This window comes from Anopheles merus, chromosome 3R, assembly GCF_017562075.2.
Source record: "Anopheles merus strain MAF chromosome 3R, AmerM5.1, whole genome shotgun sequence".
Taxonomy (NCBI): domain Eukaryota; kingdom Metazoa; phylum Arthropoda; class Insecta; order Diptera; family Culicidae; genus Anopheles; species Anopheles merus.
The window spans coordinates 21,648,632-21,663,018 of NC_054084.1; the positions used below are offsets into that span (position 1 = coordinate 21,648,632).

Here is a 14,387-nt window from a genome sequence, read left to right on the forward strand (position 1 = left end):
ACAAGTGCGCCCACTTCGGTCGGTGAGTTTTCAAGGTCTGCTGCACGCTCTTGAGTGGATTCTGGATTTTTGCTTGAAAGGAAATCAATCACTGTTCTGCGGCTAAGAGCTTGGAAAGCTTTTGCCTCTATTGCCTGTTTCTCTCTACCTTTCTCTCTTTCTCTCTCAGTCTCTCTTAAAGCACTTAGTGCTGCTAGGGTCAATAGTGTCGTGAGTAGGGAATTGTGTCCCACAGCAATACCTGACCTAAATATGTGATCGAGTGTTTTTACTTTCCTGCACTTGAAAAATGAAAGATCAGCTTGAATTGCAAGGAAGCGCTCCCCCGTGCTTAAGAGCATGGACTTGAAACTGAAGCTCTTAAATGGTAGCTTAGAAGGATCTATATTACGTTCGGCTAGAGAGAGTTTTACTGCATTAAATCTTAACCTTTTCGTGCGCTTTACGTTCCATCGGTAATTCAATAGAAGCGTTTCTATTTGCGATATTCTACTGCTGCCTTTCCAGTTTTGGTTGCAAATCTTCTTTCCATACATTTTGCAACGGTCTGCTAAGCTGCAAATCCACAGCGATTCGCACGGCAAAACAAAACTCCAGCACACGCTCATCGGGCCGTTAGGCCTTTACGGTTGCCTTAGAACCAGGTTTTGAGGGGGGGGGGGGATATTGTAGTGTGATTGTCATGTCCCAGGAAACCATCCCATTATCATGCCTCGGCAAAGCTCCGAAACCAACGCTTGAAACGGCTCTTCAAGTTGTCCTTTTTTCTACCTACCTTCCTCAACCAAAGTTATGCTGTGCACCATTTTTGTGCAAACGAATTGGTCGAAACATTTGGGATACAGTAGGTTTTGTTTTTTTTGGTTCGTTTCTTCGCTGTGTCCTTACGCCTCCATGGTGAAACAAGCGACCCATGACATATTTATGACCCCTGGGATATGGGATACGCCTAGGAAGCAGAAGAAGAAAACACGTATCGCCAAAGAAATACTACAATTCCCACTCGAACTGACTCAAATGTCGTCACCAAATGTAAGGGGATATTTTTTTCTGTGGTGACGTAGGGAAGGACGACGTTTTCAAGGCAAGACAAAACGCAAGTTGGCACCAGAGAGTCGTAACATACGAACCATCGCTTTTGTGGACGTGGATGGCGGACGGGTCGTAAACTGCATGCGAGCGTTTGGCTCTGTGTATGAGTGTATTTGTGTCCGTTTTGCTTACGTTTTATGCTGGCAGGACGAAAAAAGAATCCTTGTGCCGTCCTTTGCGAAGGCTTCGGAGGGACGATGGCGACGAATTTGTTTATTTTATTGTCGGCACTTGTACGGGCTGTACGGTGTCGTAGCCGTAGTAGACATCTTCTCCACCAAAGGGAGATGTGGCACGAAACGGCGAAATGGTACATACAACCAATAGAAATGATAGGCGTAAGTGTTGCCGGCTTAAGTGGCGTAGTAAGTGGGTTCGTTTGATGATCACAGTTATGTTCCCGGTTCATGCGTCGGGTATGCGCCGGGACATGGCGGGACAAGGCGATAGTGGCCTTTACAATCAAATCTGCTGTCATAAATTAGGGCAACCAATTATGTGTACGATAGGATGGTCCCACTGCAAAGAAAAAATGAAATGATACTTATTGCATTTCATACGTTAATTGATATGCCGTTCCACTGTTGAAACAGTTCCAACGTAAGCGCATTGGAATCCACCTGCTCCCGTTACAACCTCCTTCATCGTACAGCTTACAATTTGTTCATCATCAACCTTGACAGCAGCTGGTGCGGTGGGAGAAATGGACACTAATTACCATGCTGCAAACTTTCAACGCTCCTGCAAGGGGTCTGCCCGCCCAGCACAGGTCGGTTGACTTTCGCTCCACACCACAGTGACGGTAGAAAGTTGGTCAAAATCCCTAATGATCAATATAATATGCAGGGCTAGTTTGCCAACCCATCCTCGACGCACGGGGAATGGATGGTGTTAAACATTGATACCTACGGTGATGGGCACACCAGTTAAAGTTCATCTTCTAATGGGTTCGTTTAGCAAAGTTGTACATCAAACAGCTCGGGAGCTGCAAACTGCAATATATGTATTTATAACCGTGTGCCTCACCGTGCTTGTTACTTATATTGTAACTTATTTAAACTGAAATTGAGTGCTTATGTTTTGCAAAAATGAGTAATACGGGGAAAAATGACCTTTTTTGACGATTGAAGGTTAATTTTTTTTAACGCGAATGACACAAGTATTCATTCATTTTACATTTTGTTACCCCGGCAGTAAAGCTCCTTTACTCTTTTCTTGTACTTTTTATTCAAAAAAAACATTTATCCTGAATCATGTTTAGCTTCCCACAATGATATATAATTCTTCTTTCAATACGTGGTCTGATAAAGCGTTCAAATAAGCGTTCTCATCGTGCCGATCATTAATAGCTAATATCTAGGTTGGTGGACAGCAGAAACCATGGCAATGACATCACAATTGCGTTCTTCTTGTAAAGCATCTGCCGACAAAGAATGCGATATGTCCTTTTTTCCTTCTATTGATATGTTTTTTTTTGTATCAATGTTGGGGTTTTTTTTTATGGGAGCGTTGTTAGGAGAGGAAGAATTTCACCAAAAATCATGTTCTTATACAGTGTGCAACATTATTATAAGGTTAAAGCGTTAGCTAGTATTTTTTTAATCACCACTATTCATCCTTGTGTTAAATTTTGCATTAAGATAATTATTACACACATTAAGCATACAAAAAAATCGGAATGATTTGTTCAAAGACTTATCTTTTGCCCCTAAAAACGTCGGCCCCGACATGACCTATTAAAGCCTTGCCGTTCGGTAACCTTTTTTGCGCTAAACATTCAACCCTGCTCTTGTTTGTTCCCATTGCCGTTACCAATCTTGGCCCCATAATGCTGCCAGATTATCGAATCTTTTATTTTACCCATCCGATTTCGTTAACTTTATGCTGGTTTCGTGCCGTTCCATATTCGATTCTGGTAGTCGCTACCAGCACTACTACTAGCTCAACCAAAACAACAACCAAAAATGAACCCGTTTTTGTCCCGTTCGCTACTCCCAATCAACATAGCTTACCGGCCACCGTTCACGCCCACCGAAACGGTATCCTCCAAATTTCGTGCCCGTGGACACTACAGTGTCTTCCCGCGTGTCCCCAACCCACGGTACCCACTGGTTTGCATTGGAACGAATGTTTCTGCTTCTTCGACGAGAAATGCTCGCTGTAACCGCTCGTAAAAGATCCTTTAAGTAGAGTGCTTTACTCACTTCTGCGCTTTTTGGCTTTTTGGAGCCCGGAGCCGTTCCGTTTGCAGCTGAAAGCTTCCGATTACGTTTTGCTCGCTTTTCCTTGTTCGCCCCCCCCCCCCTCTTTCCGATAGCCATTTTGTTCGTGTATGGAATGGTTGCCGCGCTCATCACCGCGCTCCGGCGAAGATGCTCCCCGGTACACTTGCATGCTGCTCACCGTCTGCGCACCAGCTCCTTGAAAGACCAGTGTCAGGTCTTTTGTTCGCGGAGCTGGCTGGGAGGACTGAAAAACAGTGACCGTAGATGTCGTTCAATCGCGCACGGTATCGGGATGCAACCCGAAAAAAGCAAACCCATACTCCCCCACCTCGAACATGATTATGCAAATTATTTATGCTACTATCATCCATTTGTTCCAAGTTCTGCAGTGCTCTCTTGCGCTTGCCTGATTGCTGGCGGCAAAGTTAGTCGGGCCAAAAACAAAAATACGGTCTTTGCCGGCAATATGGTTCGTGTTTGTTCTTTTGATGGGCGTCGTAAAAAACAATCCGCCGTAGCGTAATAAGTATTCTTGTCGAACTGTGACGCAGCAAAACTCGATCAAGTGGTGGGTGGAGTCGATGAAAGTGTGGTCGCTACTTTCGAGTGGCGTCATTCAACCATTTGACATGTTGTTTGTTAGTATGTCTGTAGAAAACAACCTTACTAATGCGAATAGCTGTCGAGTGAAAGCGTTTTTCTCCAGCAAATTATGATTGTTTAAAGAATTTAAATGCAAAATAATTTACTCATTAAAAACGGTTGAAGTTCTGCAAAAACTGAGCTCTGATAAATTCAAATATCCAACCACATAATCAACTTATAGCAAAGCGCTGAATAATAAAAATAATTGCTCGCTTCAAAGAGTAAATAAAAGCTACGGTAGAGGGAAAGGTCAAAATTGCAGAAAGATAAACGCAAGCACTGCTCCCAAATCGTAACAATCTTCGCAAGGATTCACCCTGCTGAACTTTACCCAATCATTGCTACTGTCTGCCCGTAGCGAAGGTTCATCGTTACATCGGCCAAAAGTATCCTATCGAGCCCCCATCACGAGCACGATAAATGGTAGCGTGATAACAACATGAAACGGTACTGTGAACGCACAAATAGAACCCGCCGCACACTGGCTTACCCAAACCTTCGGTGCCGCTTTCTGCTCAGCATCCCCGGGGTTTGGATTTCGGTATTTCTGCAAACGGCGAACGGCAACGGAATGAAAAGTGTTGCCAGGCACGCAGAATTCGGCACACCACACTCTCCCAGCTACCCATTGGCTGGGTTCTGAACCGTCCCACTCAACGAAGATCACAAGTCGCGCAGACACATTCTAGCGCACGGATGCGGGTTGCACGAAACCGGGCTGGGCAAAACGACGAGCGTACATTAATAAATTATACGACGAAATGTTCCCGATAACGGGCGAGCAATTTCCCGCCCGAAACGGTGCAAAAAAAAAAAAACGAAGGGAAAAGCAAGAGACTCGGTGACTTCTTGATGACTTTTGCCAAAAGTCAAAGGTTCGAAAGGTGTCGTGGAAAAACGGTGCGAGCCTGCGTTGCTGTCCTCATTGTTTTCTAAGAAATTTCTCCGATGGCTTCGGGGTGTGAGCGTACGGAAGGACGAAGAATTTTCAAGGATGTTTCATGCTCGCAGCTTACCTCCGCGACCATTATCGCTGCTGTGCGCTCTTGTGCGATGAAATGATGAGGTTCTGTGAGAGTAAGAAATAATTTACTGTTTCAATGGGTACGATGCTTTTTGACGCGCATCACGTTCTGGTTTTATTACTGCGAGGCCCGAGACGCAACATTTCGGATGGTTTGGAATGGGCCTTAAACCTAATTAAGGTGGCTAGGAATTTCAGAAGATCAATACACCGGTGTTGATTTTGTAAAGACAAAAGCGCAAGATAGAACCTGAGGAGAGTTGGAAGTTTTACTAGCAATTCAACGATTATTTACGCATTATTCGTAGGTTGAAATCGATTATATTCGATATATGAATTAAACAAACTGTTAGCAAAAGTCCCTGAAAATGACACGAACAGTTCTAAGGTCTTGGTTAGTGCTCTGAAATGTATAAAAATCACAACTATAACCAGCACTGTACGGCCTGGCGTTCTATAGTATTATAGCTGGTTTCTATAGCTGGTTTCTACAATGCTGGGTAGATTCGATTCTAGTTTGAACAGTTTAGTCAGCTGTGTGATGATCTTATGCTATTAATGGCGCCCTTTACGATTCTAGTCAGTTTTTTGTATGGAGTTTCACAGTTGAAGGCTGAAATCATGTAAACACTCCATACAAAACCACACATAAAACTAGCCCGCAGTTTTCAGTCCAGATTATTCTAGCCTCAAAGCTAGAATTAGATTCGAGTACATGCTCGAAAAATGGTAAAACAAGGTGGTGTTTTCATTTATCCCAAGGTGCATTAAAGAGATCTGGTGATGGATTCTATAATCAAAGTGTACGTAGTGCATGTTGTCTCATAGCATGTTTTTTATAACCAATTTTGAGCATCACTTTTTGACAGGATGGGTGAAAACTTTTGCTCAAACAAGCTTTCTGGAGGCTTGACTACTAAACAAAACACACTTAAAATCTTCATTCAGAAGCAGAAGCGATAAATATCAGGCTTCTAAATCCATATACCTTGGGATAAGCCCACCTGTATATTATACCCACTTAGATAACTGCTCGAAAACTGCTATACAAAGCTGTTTGCATTGAAATTTCAGCCTACGAACTTAAAAACGGAAAGGACCTCAATAATTGTAAATGTGAGACCATGTAAACTGGCCTTACAGCACAGATCGTTACACCAAAAATAAGAAGACGAAGAAGTAGACGAATTACCACAATGAAAAATAGGAATGGTAACTGGTACTTGCATTACTTTTTTTTAAGACTGTCGCAAGATTTTTTCGCTCGAATCTAGAACCAGGATATTCATAGAGAGCTAGAAATATAAGGATACCGAAACCCCAAAAAAAGGATATTCACAGGAACAAGAAGCAGCTGCCGGGAGACAAACCCTTTGCTTTGCGTGCCTTAATTCATGTGCAGTGATCACAAACTTCTGCGAACATACATTATATATTTTTCAAAAAATAAATGTTACAGTTTTTCTGCTTTCCTACATCCGACATACTATTACCTTCCCAGAAAGCTGACCTCCTCGAGTTGTTTGTTACCACAACTGTTCCCATGACTCACAGCTTCCCCTTCCCAACGCAAAGCATCATTTCAAGCCAGCGCGTCCAAAAGTAAGCCGCTTTACGAATTGTTTTCCATCCTTCCGGAGGGCTTTTATCTTGGTCGGGATGGAAAATCTCATCAGCAGTGACTTCATCCCCTTGTTGAAGTGGAAAAAAGCAGCCTTCCCTTTTACGCACCTTTATTCCAAAAGGCATACGCAAACACACAGGCTCACACACACATACACACATATGTATGAAAAACACACAGCACTAGCCTCGCCGAAGGCGTCACGAAAAGTGGATTTTCTGTTCGAAATACTTTGTACGAGTTGAAGCCTTTTTTTCACCACATCTCACCATCGCACACAAAAACTCACGCACACAGACACAGGCTGGAAACGATTAGCTTGGTTTCACATTCAAATATCAAATTGGGCTGAAAAAATGTAACAAAAATAGAAAAAGCTGCAAATGTAAAACATTCACAGCTGGAAATGATAAAAAGGCAACCGACAAGAATGGGATTTCTTTTGCTGTGGATACTTTGCAACATGCTTTGCGCAAAAGCCCTTCCATCTTGAGCTCAGAATGTAGCATTCGGTGCTGGAATTGAATTGCACTAAGCTCGGCTAACGGTGAAACCAGAAGCAGCTACACGGCTGCATTACTTCCCCTGACGTCAATACGGCTCTATTCCCCATTGGCCCCCCGTATTCTGACACTTTTCGCTTTCACCGCGCTTTTTCACAGACGTCCCTTTCTGGTCTAATCAAATTTCTCCCCCTCTGGGCGGCTTGCTGTAACGCGCCGAGGGAAAAAGTGAATGCCATTAAGCGTTTATGTCTCAATTTTCACCAACGGCGGTCGGTCAAATCCCATGTGTCGGGCATTATTTGTCTCCCCGGTGCTCGGTGTGCGCACCTTCCGATATGGAGTAGTTCCCGCCGGCAGCGTGGGGAAAAAGGTTAACGATCGCAGCACAAGGGATCGCACATGTTATGGTCCCCAGTGTTGGGACCATAAAACTGAACGAAGAAACAAATCTTGAAACGCGGTGCAAAAGCCCATCAAAGTAGACGCCGTTGTAGACGGTGGGTTGGAAAAAGCGAGCGCATAGAAACGGCTCACTTATGGGATCGGCCTACACATACACACACATACACACGCTTTCACACATACACCCACAGACGGGTGATGCAGACCGAGACTCGGGGGACAAATTTGCCATTTTACCACAGAAACCTTGTTGAAGAAGCAATAATTTACTTGACACCAACAGCCAAACGAGCGTCCTTCCCCTGCAGGGTGTAAGCAGCACGGTGACAACGACGAAACAACGTTTCGAGGCGTACGCTCGCCTTGCTTTGTTGGTTGTGAACGTTTGAGAAGACAAATCGTGTAGCGCTTTGTTCCGCAACGGTAGCTTCGGGGCCCTCGAGGCTAATGCTTTTCATCAAACGGGAAAATTTACCATCAGTACACACTTCATTTCCGTTGGCACATTGCCGGTGCCTTTGAAGGTGGCTTTTTTTTCTCTTTAAAGGTCTATATGTACCTTTGGCTGGGTCATGTTGAAACATAAGCTTTAGATTTATCAAAGAGCCTTGTACCGAGCATGTAAAAAGGTGTACTGTTTTGCCTGTTATTGTGTAATGTTCTTTACATTTCATACAATTGAACGACTTTAACGACTTTTGCAACACCCTCTCTAACCGCAACCAAAACCGTCTGGAGTGTTCGCATTTGATTGTTGTATTTGAAAAAAGAATTTCGTGAATCGTATAATAATTCCCCTCATTAGCCCCCGAAATAAATTCGATCAATTGTGTTGTGTGTCTAACGGCTCGGGATCGTTTTGTGCATGAGTGTGTATGGTTCAAAATTTGTTCATCTCTAACCCGGCGGTGTGTATCGACAGCTGGCACATCGAGGGAATATCATCAAACAGCAACCGCTCATCCACCAACAACGAGGGAAACGTCCCTCGGTCCACGTCATCGATTGTCCCACTCATCCCTCATCGCGGAAACGGTCGTAACTGTCGCGCGTTATTCGTTAAGCTCGCTTTAGAAGTCGGTGCATGTAATGTAAACGTGTAAACGTGTCCTACGGTATAACAGTCACAGTGAATGCTACTTCTATGTTGCATATGAAAAAAACTAATCGTTACAAAAGCTCCCTTTTACCCCGCATATAGTATACTCCGTCCTAATTAAAAAAGAGAGACTGATTTGGGTGATTGTGATTCGAACGATGTGATTAGATTGCTGTAATTTTAAAATAGAAACTGTGATTCTTTTCGTATTTGTGACACACACGGAAAAACACACACCAATATTACCCCTCCACAAATGTATCCATGCCCTGAGCGCTCCACTTCCTCGTGCAATTAATTGAAAGCTTTCCACCTCCCACCCAAAAATACAAAAAAAACAACAACACTAAACCAAAGAAAACAAAACCCTCCCGATATGGCGGGCGATTCCAACTCGAGCGACGAGGAGCTGCAGCAGCTGGCCCAAGCGCTCGAGCGAGGGCCGGCCAAGTGCCACGAGTGTTACGGGGACTGTGTCGACTGCGTGCCGGACTGCTGCAAGGATACGACCGTGCACAAGTGCCACCTCGAGGGTGGCCCGGGCCGGTTCCAAACCGGCAAGAATCTGCTCACCCGTGCACTGCGCTACCCGCCCGGTACCGCCACCAGGAAGTGTGTGCTGACGCTGGACGGCTATTCCTACGTAATTGGTAAGTGTGCTGTCGGGCGGATGGGATGTGATGTGCGTTTTCCCGTCTTGATTGATTACTGGCACGCTGATTACCAGGGCGGCCATATGTTTTGCGTTGTGATGATTTCCTATTTATAAATAATATAACAGAAGGACGCAATGCTTTGTGGGAGTGTTTTAGGGAGCTGCTGTAATCAATGGTTGAATTTGTCTTGATTAGGTTATTAATATTGATGACAATTTGTCGTCTGTACACTATTGAGGAAGGGGGAAAACAGTGTTAAAAATGCATCCTTTGGCGATTTCATAATGTTCAGAAACTTTTTATTTTCCATTTTCTTGACATATAAACATAAAAGTTAAGATAAGATTCTTGAAAATTCGATGTCTTCTTTGAATCCATCAAGTGTCTCGGTCATAGTAATCAGTCATATCGTCATTTTGCTTAAATGTTGTTATATCTGTCTCATTACCTTTGATATTTGTTACATTTTATTTTTATTTTAATTGCGTACATCAATTTGTCATTTTTGTTAATTAATAATAATACTTGTCTTATTCGATTCCCAACAAGTTGGATAAGAGAAAATGATAAACGACACGATTTTGGCCATCCCTCTTGTTTTATGAGACAGTACCAACACTATGAACCAACACAAAACAACACAATAGACGAAGCAAAATAAAACCATAATCAGATTAATATCAACGATAATAATGTAAAGCAGATAACATTATCAGACTCCCTGTGCGTTTGCAGGTACTTTGCACCAAATCGCATAATTCACCATACGCCGTACGAGCCCTGAAGCTTCACTGCAAGAAGTAAAGACGACAAACGTTGCACCAGAGGAACTGACCGCCCGTCGCCAAAGGACAATATGCTATTTAACGACGGCGGCTCAACTTTTCTCCGAATTACCTTCATCAATTCTGAGACGCTTTACCGACAGCCCACAGCGACGGGGAAGATTATCGCGCTCGGCTTCGGCCAAACTTTACGGGACAGGGAACAAAAAAATCCCCCTTGCAAGATACACAGTCACACACACACACACCGTTCTTCTCTGCCAATCTGTCCCAACAGGGGGGAAGTGAAGAGCAAAATCTCCTTGAGCTTCAGTATCGATTTTTCACCGCCGCGCCATTCGAGTTGTTCCTTTTTCTTTCCGCGAAGGGGCGCGTATGTGACAATAAATCAACTTCAGGTTAAATTTAGCTTTCCTCCCTGTGAAAGCGTTATCATGGCCGTGAGTATGTTTTTGTGTATGTGTGTGCGGTTGTGGGACAACATTGGAAAGCTTACACTTCCACGCAAAAGGGCGCGACTGTTTACAAATAATTCAACCTTCATCAATTTGTACGCGCTCCACGAGGACGACGTCGACTGTGGTGTGACGTGTTTTCTTTTTTGCCTCGTCAGTGTCGCCCGTCTTTCCCTTATAACCCGATGTAATTAAATCGTGGAAAGCGGATTATCATTCCCCGGCTCGTGAGTGAGTGTGTGTGTTTAGACATAACATAATCTTTCGTGGAAAACAAAAGCAAAAAGTACGCCCTATTGTTCGGTTCTTAAGGTTATTTATTATGCTCGTTAGAAGCGACGACAAAACCGACATCTACATCAGCGCCTAGAAAAGGAACGATTTCACCACGGCAAGGACGAGCAATCCGAACGCTAGCACAGCCCGTCCACCACCCGACACAGGCCCAAGCACGATCGAGTCCCACGGGCCGAGCGTAACTTCCTTTGCGGTTAGCAAATGTCCCACCTTGTGGCGCGATTCCGTACCGACCAGATACACCTGCGTTTGGTTGTGAATTTCGTACAGATCGTTCACATCGATCGTGGTGCGCTCGCCGTAGAAGTTGATCAGCACCACCCGGTACGGATCGTCCATGCGATCCTCGTTCTCTCTCAAGTACCGCACGAACGCAAACACACCATCACCGAACGCGTGCGACTTGAACTCACCGTGCGTAAACACCCGATCCTTGCGCATCGCAACCGCATCCAGATAGAACTTGTAGTGGCTGTACTCCGCTTCCTGCTGCTTCAGCAGATTCGTTTGCCTATAGTAAGGATGCACCGGCAGCCAGGTACGTGGCGCACGCGAAAAGCCCGCATTATACGTATCGTCCCACTGGAAGGGGACGCGCTGTGGATCACGCGATGCCCACCGGTACCCTTCGGGGCCCAGATTGCATCCCTGCGGATCCAGCGTATCCTCGTACGAAATGTCCCGATGGTCAATCATACCGATCTCGTCCCCGTTGTACGTCACCGCCACACCGGGCAGTGTCAGCAACATCAGCTGCATACCGTCAATGCGCTCCACTCCATACCGGCTAGCAACGCGCGGCTTATCGTGATTGCCCAGCACCCAGTTGGTGGTTTTACCGCGCGGCACATTGCCCAGCCAACGATCAATTACCCGCTTGAAGTCGCGCGCATTCGAATTCTCACCCAGCTCCTCGATCATCACAAAGTTGAAGGGGAAGTGAGCGCGCTGCTGCTTACCATCGTCCGATTCGTAGAAGCGCAGCGTCATCGTAAGATTGGCGTACGCTTCCGTCATCATGATGCTGTAAGAAAAGGTCAAAGGTCACAACCACTGCAAGACACCAAGCAAATCCAACACTTACATCGCATCACTACCCTGCTGGCGAGCAAAGTCATCTAGCACGGTGCGCCAGTGCGCGATCACGTCGTACGTTTCCGGCAGATCCTTCGTGTAGATGTGGTGCGTGTAGCCGTAGCTGTTCGGATCCTCCGGATTGTTGATCGGCTCGTCGATAAAGTCCGGATGCTCGAACATGTGGTTGATCGCGTCGACCCGGAATCCAGCCGCACCGCGCTCCATCCAGTACCGCAGCACATCGTCGAACTCGGCGACCACGTCCGGATTGCGGTAGTTCAGATCGGGCTGGCCTTTGGCGAACTGGTGCAGATAGTACTCGCCGCGCAGCTCGCTCCACTCCCAAGCCGAGCCGTAAAACACCGATTGCTGTGGATTAAATCACATAAGAGAGGCTTCTTTCTCACACCCACCAACAAATAAATGCAAGCAACCTTACCCAATTGTTCGGTGGCATTCGCTGCCCATTCACATTCCTGGCCGGGCGCCATACGTAATAATCCTTGTACGGTGCAATTCCCTTCTCCGAATCGATGAACCACTGGTGCTTGTTGCTCGTATGGTTCGGCACAAAGTCCAGCACTATCTTCAGCCCCAGCTTGTTCGCCTCCGCAAACAGTTGCTCCAGGTCGGCGTTTGTGCCAAACAGCGGATCGACCTGCTTGAAATCCGACACATCGTACCCAAAGTCTTCCTGCGGCGAGCTAAAGATCGGACTCAGCCACGTCGCATCGATGCCCGTGTCCTTCAGGTACTGCAGCTTCGCCGTAACGCCCCGCACATCTCCCACCCCGTCGTCGTTCGTGTCGTAGAAGGAGCGGGGATAGATCTGGTAGAACAGGGCCGTTTCCCACCACTCTTTGTCGGCGGGTTGAGCTTCCTGCGCCCGCACGGTACAACCTGCGGCGACAAGCACCAGCCCGAACAATGCTAAATTCCAACGCGCACCCATCACTGGCCACTGTCGTGAGCGTACTGTACCACACGGCCGTGTGTGGTTCATCAATCGATTGAACAATATTTATGATCCCGCCCCACTCCACCTAGGGGGGTCCCCTCCCAAGGTCCCTATCGCTTGTCAATTGGATGTAATTGGTGCGGTAAATCGTGCCACAATTGGACGGAGACAAGCGACATTACATCAGCCCGTCCAGGGGAGTGTGTCAGTCCGACAGCCTGGACCGCTTTTTATCACCTGGACAACATTACACAGGTATCAGGATGTTGGACAGATGCGCGATAATTCAATGATTGGGTTTGCAAAGCCTACTATCTCCCTTGCTCTCTGTATTTGTAGTGATCCCCCGGGTCGCCGTTGTTGGGCGCCAAATGTGATAGAAGTACGCGATACGGCTGATAATAAAAGTCGATTCAATTCAACAGTCCGCTGGCTCGTTTTTGAGAGACTTTTTACGACACATTTGTTGTTGTTTAATTGACTCGTGATAAGCGCCAAGCACGTTCCTCGAGATAATGCATTTCGGGAATATTGTAGATCGTGTGCTGTCTTCAAAATAAATGCAATGTGCGCGAAGTATGGATGCTTATCTCTTGAATTTCGACTGTTTTTAGATTTGCAACCAACGTTTTAAAAAACGGTGCTTAAATTAAACTATAAAGAGCCACAATAAGAGCTTGCGATGGCCTACTGGGATGTCAAGAGGCTTCACTTTTGAATTTTAAAGAACATTACGGTATGCCATCGAAGCTTAAATGTGTGTGAACTTGCATTTGTGAAACTTTATCGAATCTCCAAACAATCGAGTTCTGATCGCCCTTTTAAGCGGAAAAAACGTCTGAATTTCGATTTTTTTCAATTTTAATAACGTTTGTTTTAATGATGATTCTTCTATCTTTGGTACGATTAAAAGCATGATTCAACCGATTTAATGTGAAAATTATTTAATCATATGATCTTGGTGATTAAAGAGAGTTGTTTGAATTTCAATCTAAAGATCACTTCATTCTAACAACTTTACTGGAGCTAGCGAATCAATGGAATTTACGATTCGGTCTATTTTCGATCCTGATCCCACAGAATTTACTAAATGTTCTATTTATTTAGAAATAAAATGCTCATATATTTTCATTTCCATCTCTTTACCTTTCTTTCGTACAGGTAAGCTTCATTCTCCTGATGATTCCTCCACTATCTGGCATTAGACATTTCCTTGCATACCTCTTAAACACTCCACCCCGTAAGTACACACCAACTTGCAAGCATTTCTCTATCTCTTTCTCTATTAATAGTGCTTCATTTAAAAACAAAAAGTTATTAAACACAAACAGGAATCAACACAACGATCTGATAAATCAACCATCCGTCGACCCCCGCTTGTGGTCATTCCAATCTTGTCGTACCGCACCCATTAGGCTGCGTGCCATCGATCACCAAATCCCGAATTGTCTACTATCGATTGAAGCGTTAATCTTATCTCTCACCGTTCAATTTACGATATCGTATAATGACAAATTGCCCAATGGATCGGTTGTCAAGCTG

The 14,387-nt window shown here is 45.1% G+C and overlaps 2 protein-coding genes across 20 annotated transcripts in view; one reads left to right on the forward strand and one right to left on the reverse strand.

Moving 5' to 3' along the window:
* The window catches only part of LOC121595846 (calcium/calmodulin-dependent 3',5'-cyclic nucleotide phosphodiesterase 1-like), a 269,467-nt gene that overhangs the window by 182,674 nt on the left and 72,406 nt on the right, over positions 1–14,387 (forward strand). For 6 of the 19 annotated variants that reach the window (XM_041920146.1, XM_041920131.1, XM_041920132.1 and 3 more), the window contains exon 2: positions 8,324–9,267. The exons of 12 other annotated variants lie outside the window; for them this stretch is intronic. In XM_041920146.1, the coding sequence (XP_041776080.1) occupies positions 8,994–9,267 (274 nt within the window). In that variant the 5' untranslated portion in view covers positions 8,324–8,993. The remainder of the gene's footprint in view (positions 1–8,323; positions 9,268–14,387) is intronic. One more of the 19 variants, XM_041920136.1, reaches the window with a different exon arrangement.
* Positions 10,813–13,020, reverse strand: LOC121595848 (maltase 2-like). The gene is made up of 3 exons (XM_041920148.1): positions 12,327–13,020; positions 11,895–12,256; positions 10,813–11,834 (listed from the first exon to the last, which is right to left on the reverse strand). The coding sequence occupies exons 1-3, from the start codon at positions 12,888–12,890 to the stop codon at positions 10,880–10,882; spliced, it is 1,881 nt and encodes a 626-aa protein (XP_041776082.1). The 5' UTR covers positions 12,891–13,020; the 3' UTR covers positions 10,813–10,879.

Bases quoted from the DNA above. Each gene is read 5' to 3' on its own strand.
- LOC121595848 (XM_041920148.1), bottom strand. From the start codon at position 12,890: ATGAACCACACACGGCCGTGTGGTACAGTACGCTCACGACAGTGGCCA. The intron at 12,257-12,326 runs GTAAGGTTGCTT...TTTAATCCACAG, and splicing joins GAATGCCACCGAACAATTGG to CAATCGGTGTTTTACGGCTC. The intron at 11,835-11,894 runs GTAAGTGTTGGA...CTTTTCTTACAG, and splicing joins CAGCAGGGTAGTGATGCGAT to CATCATGATGACGGAAGCGT.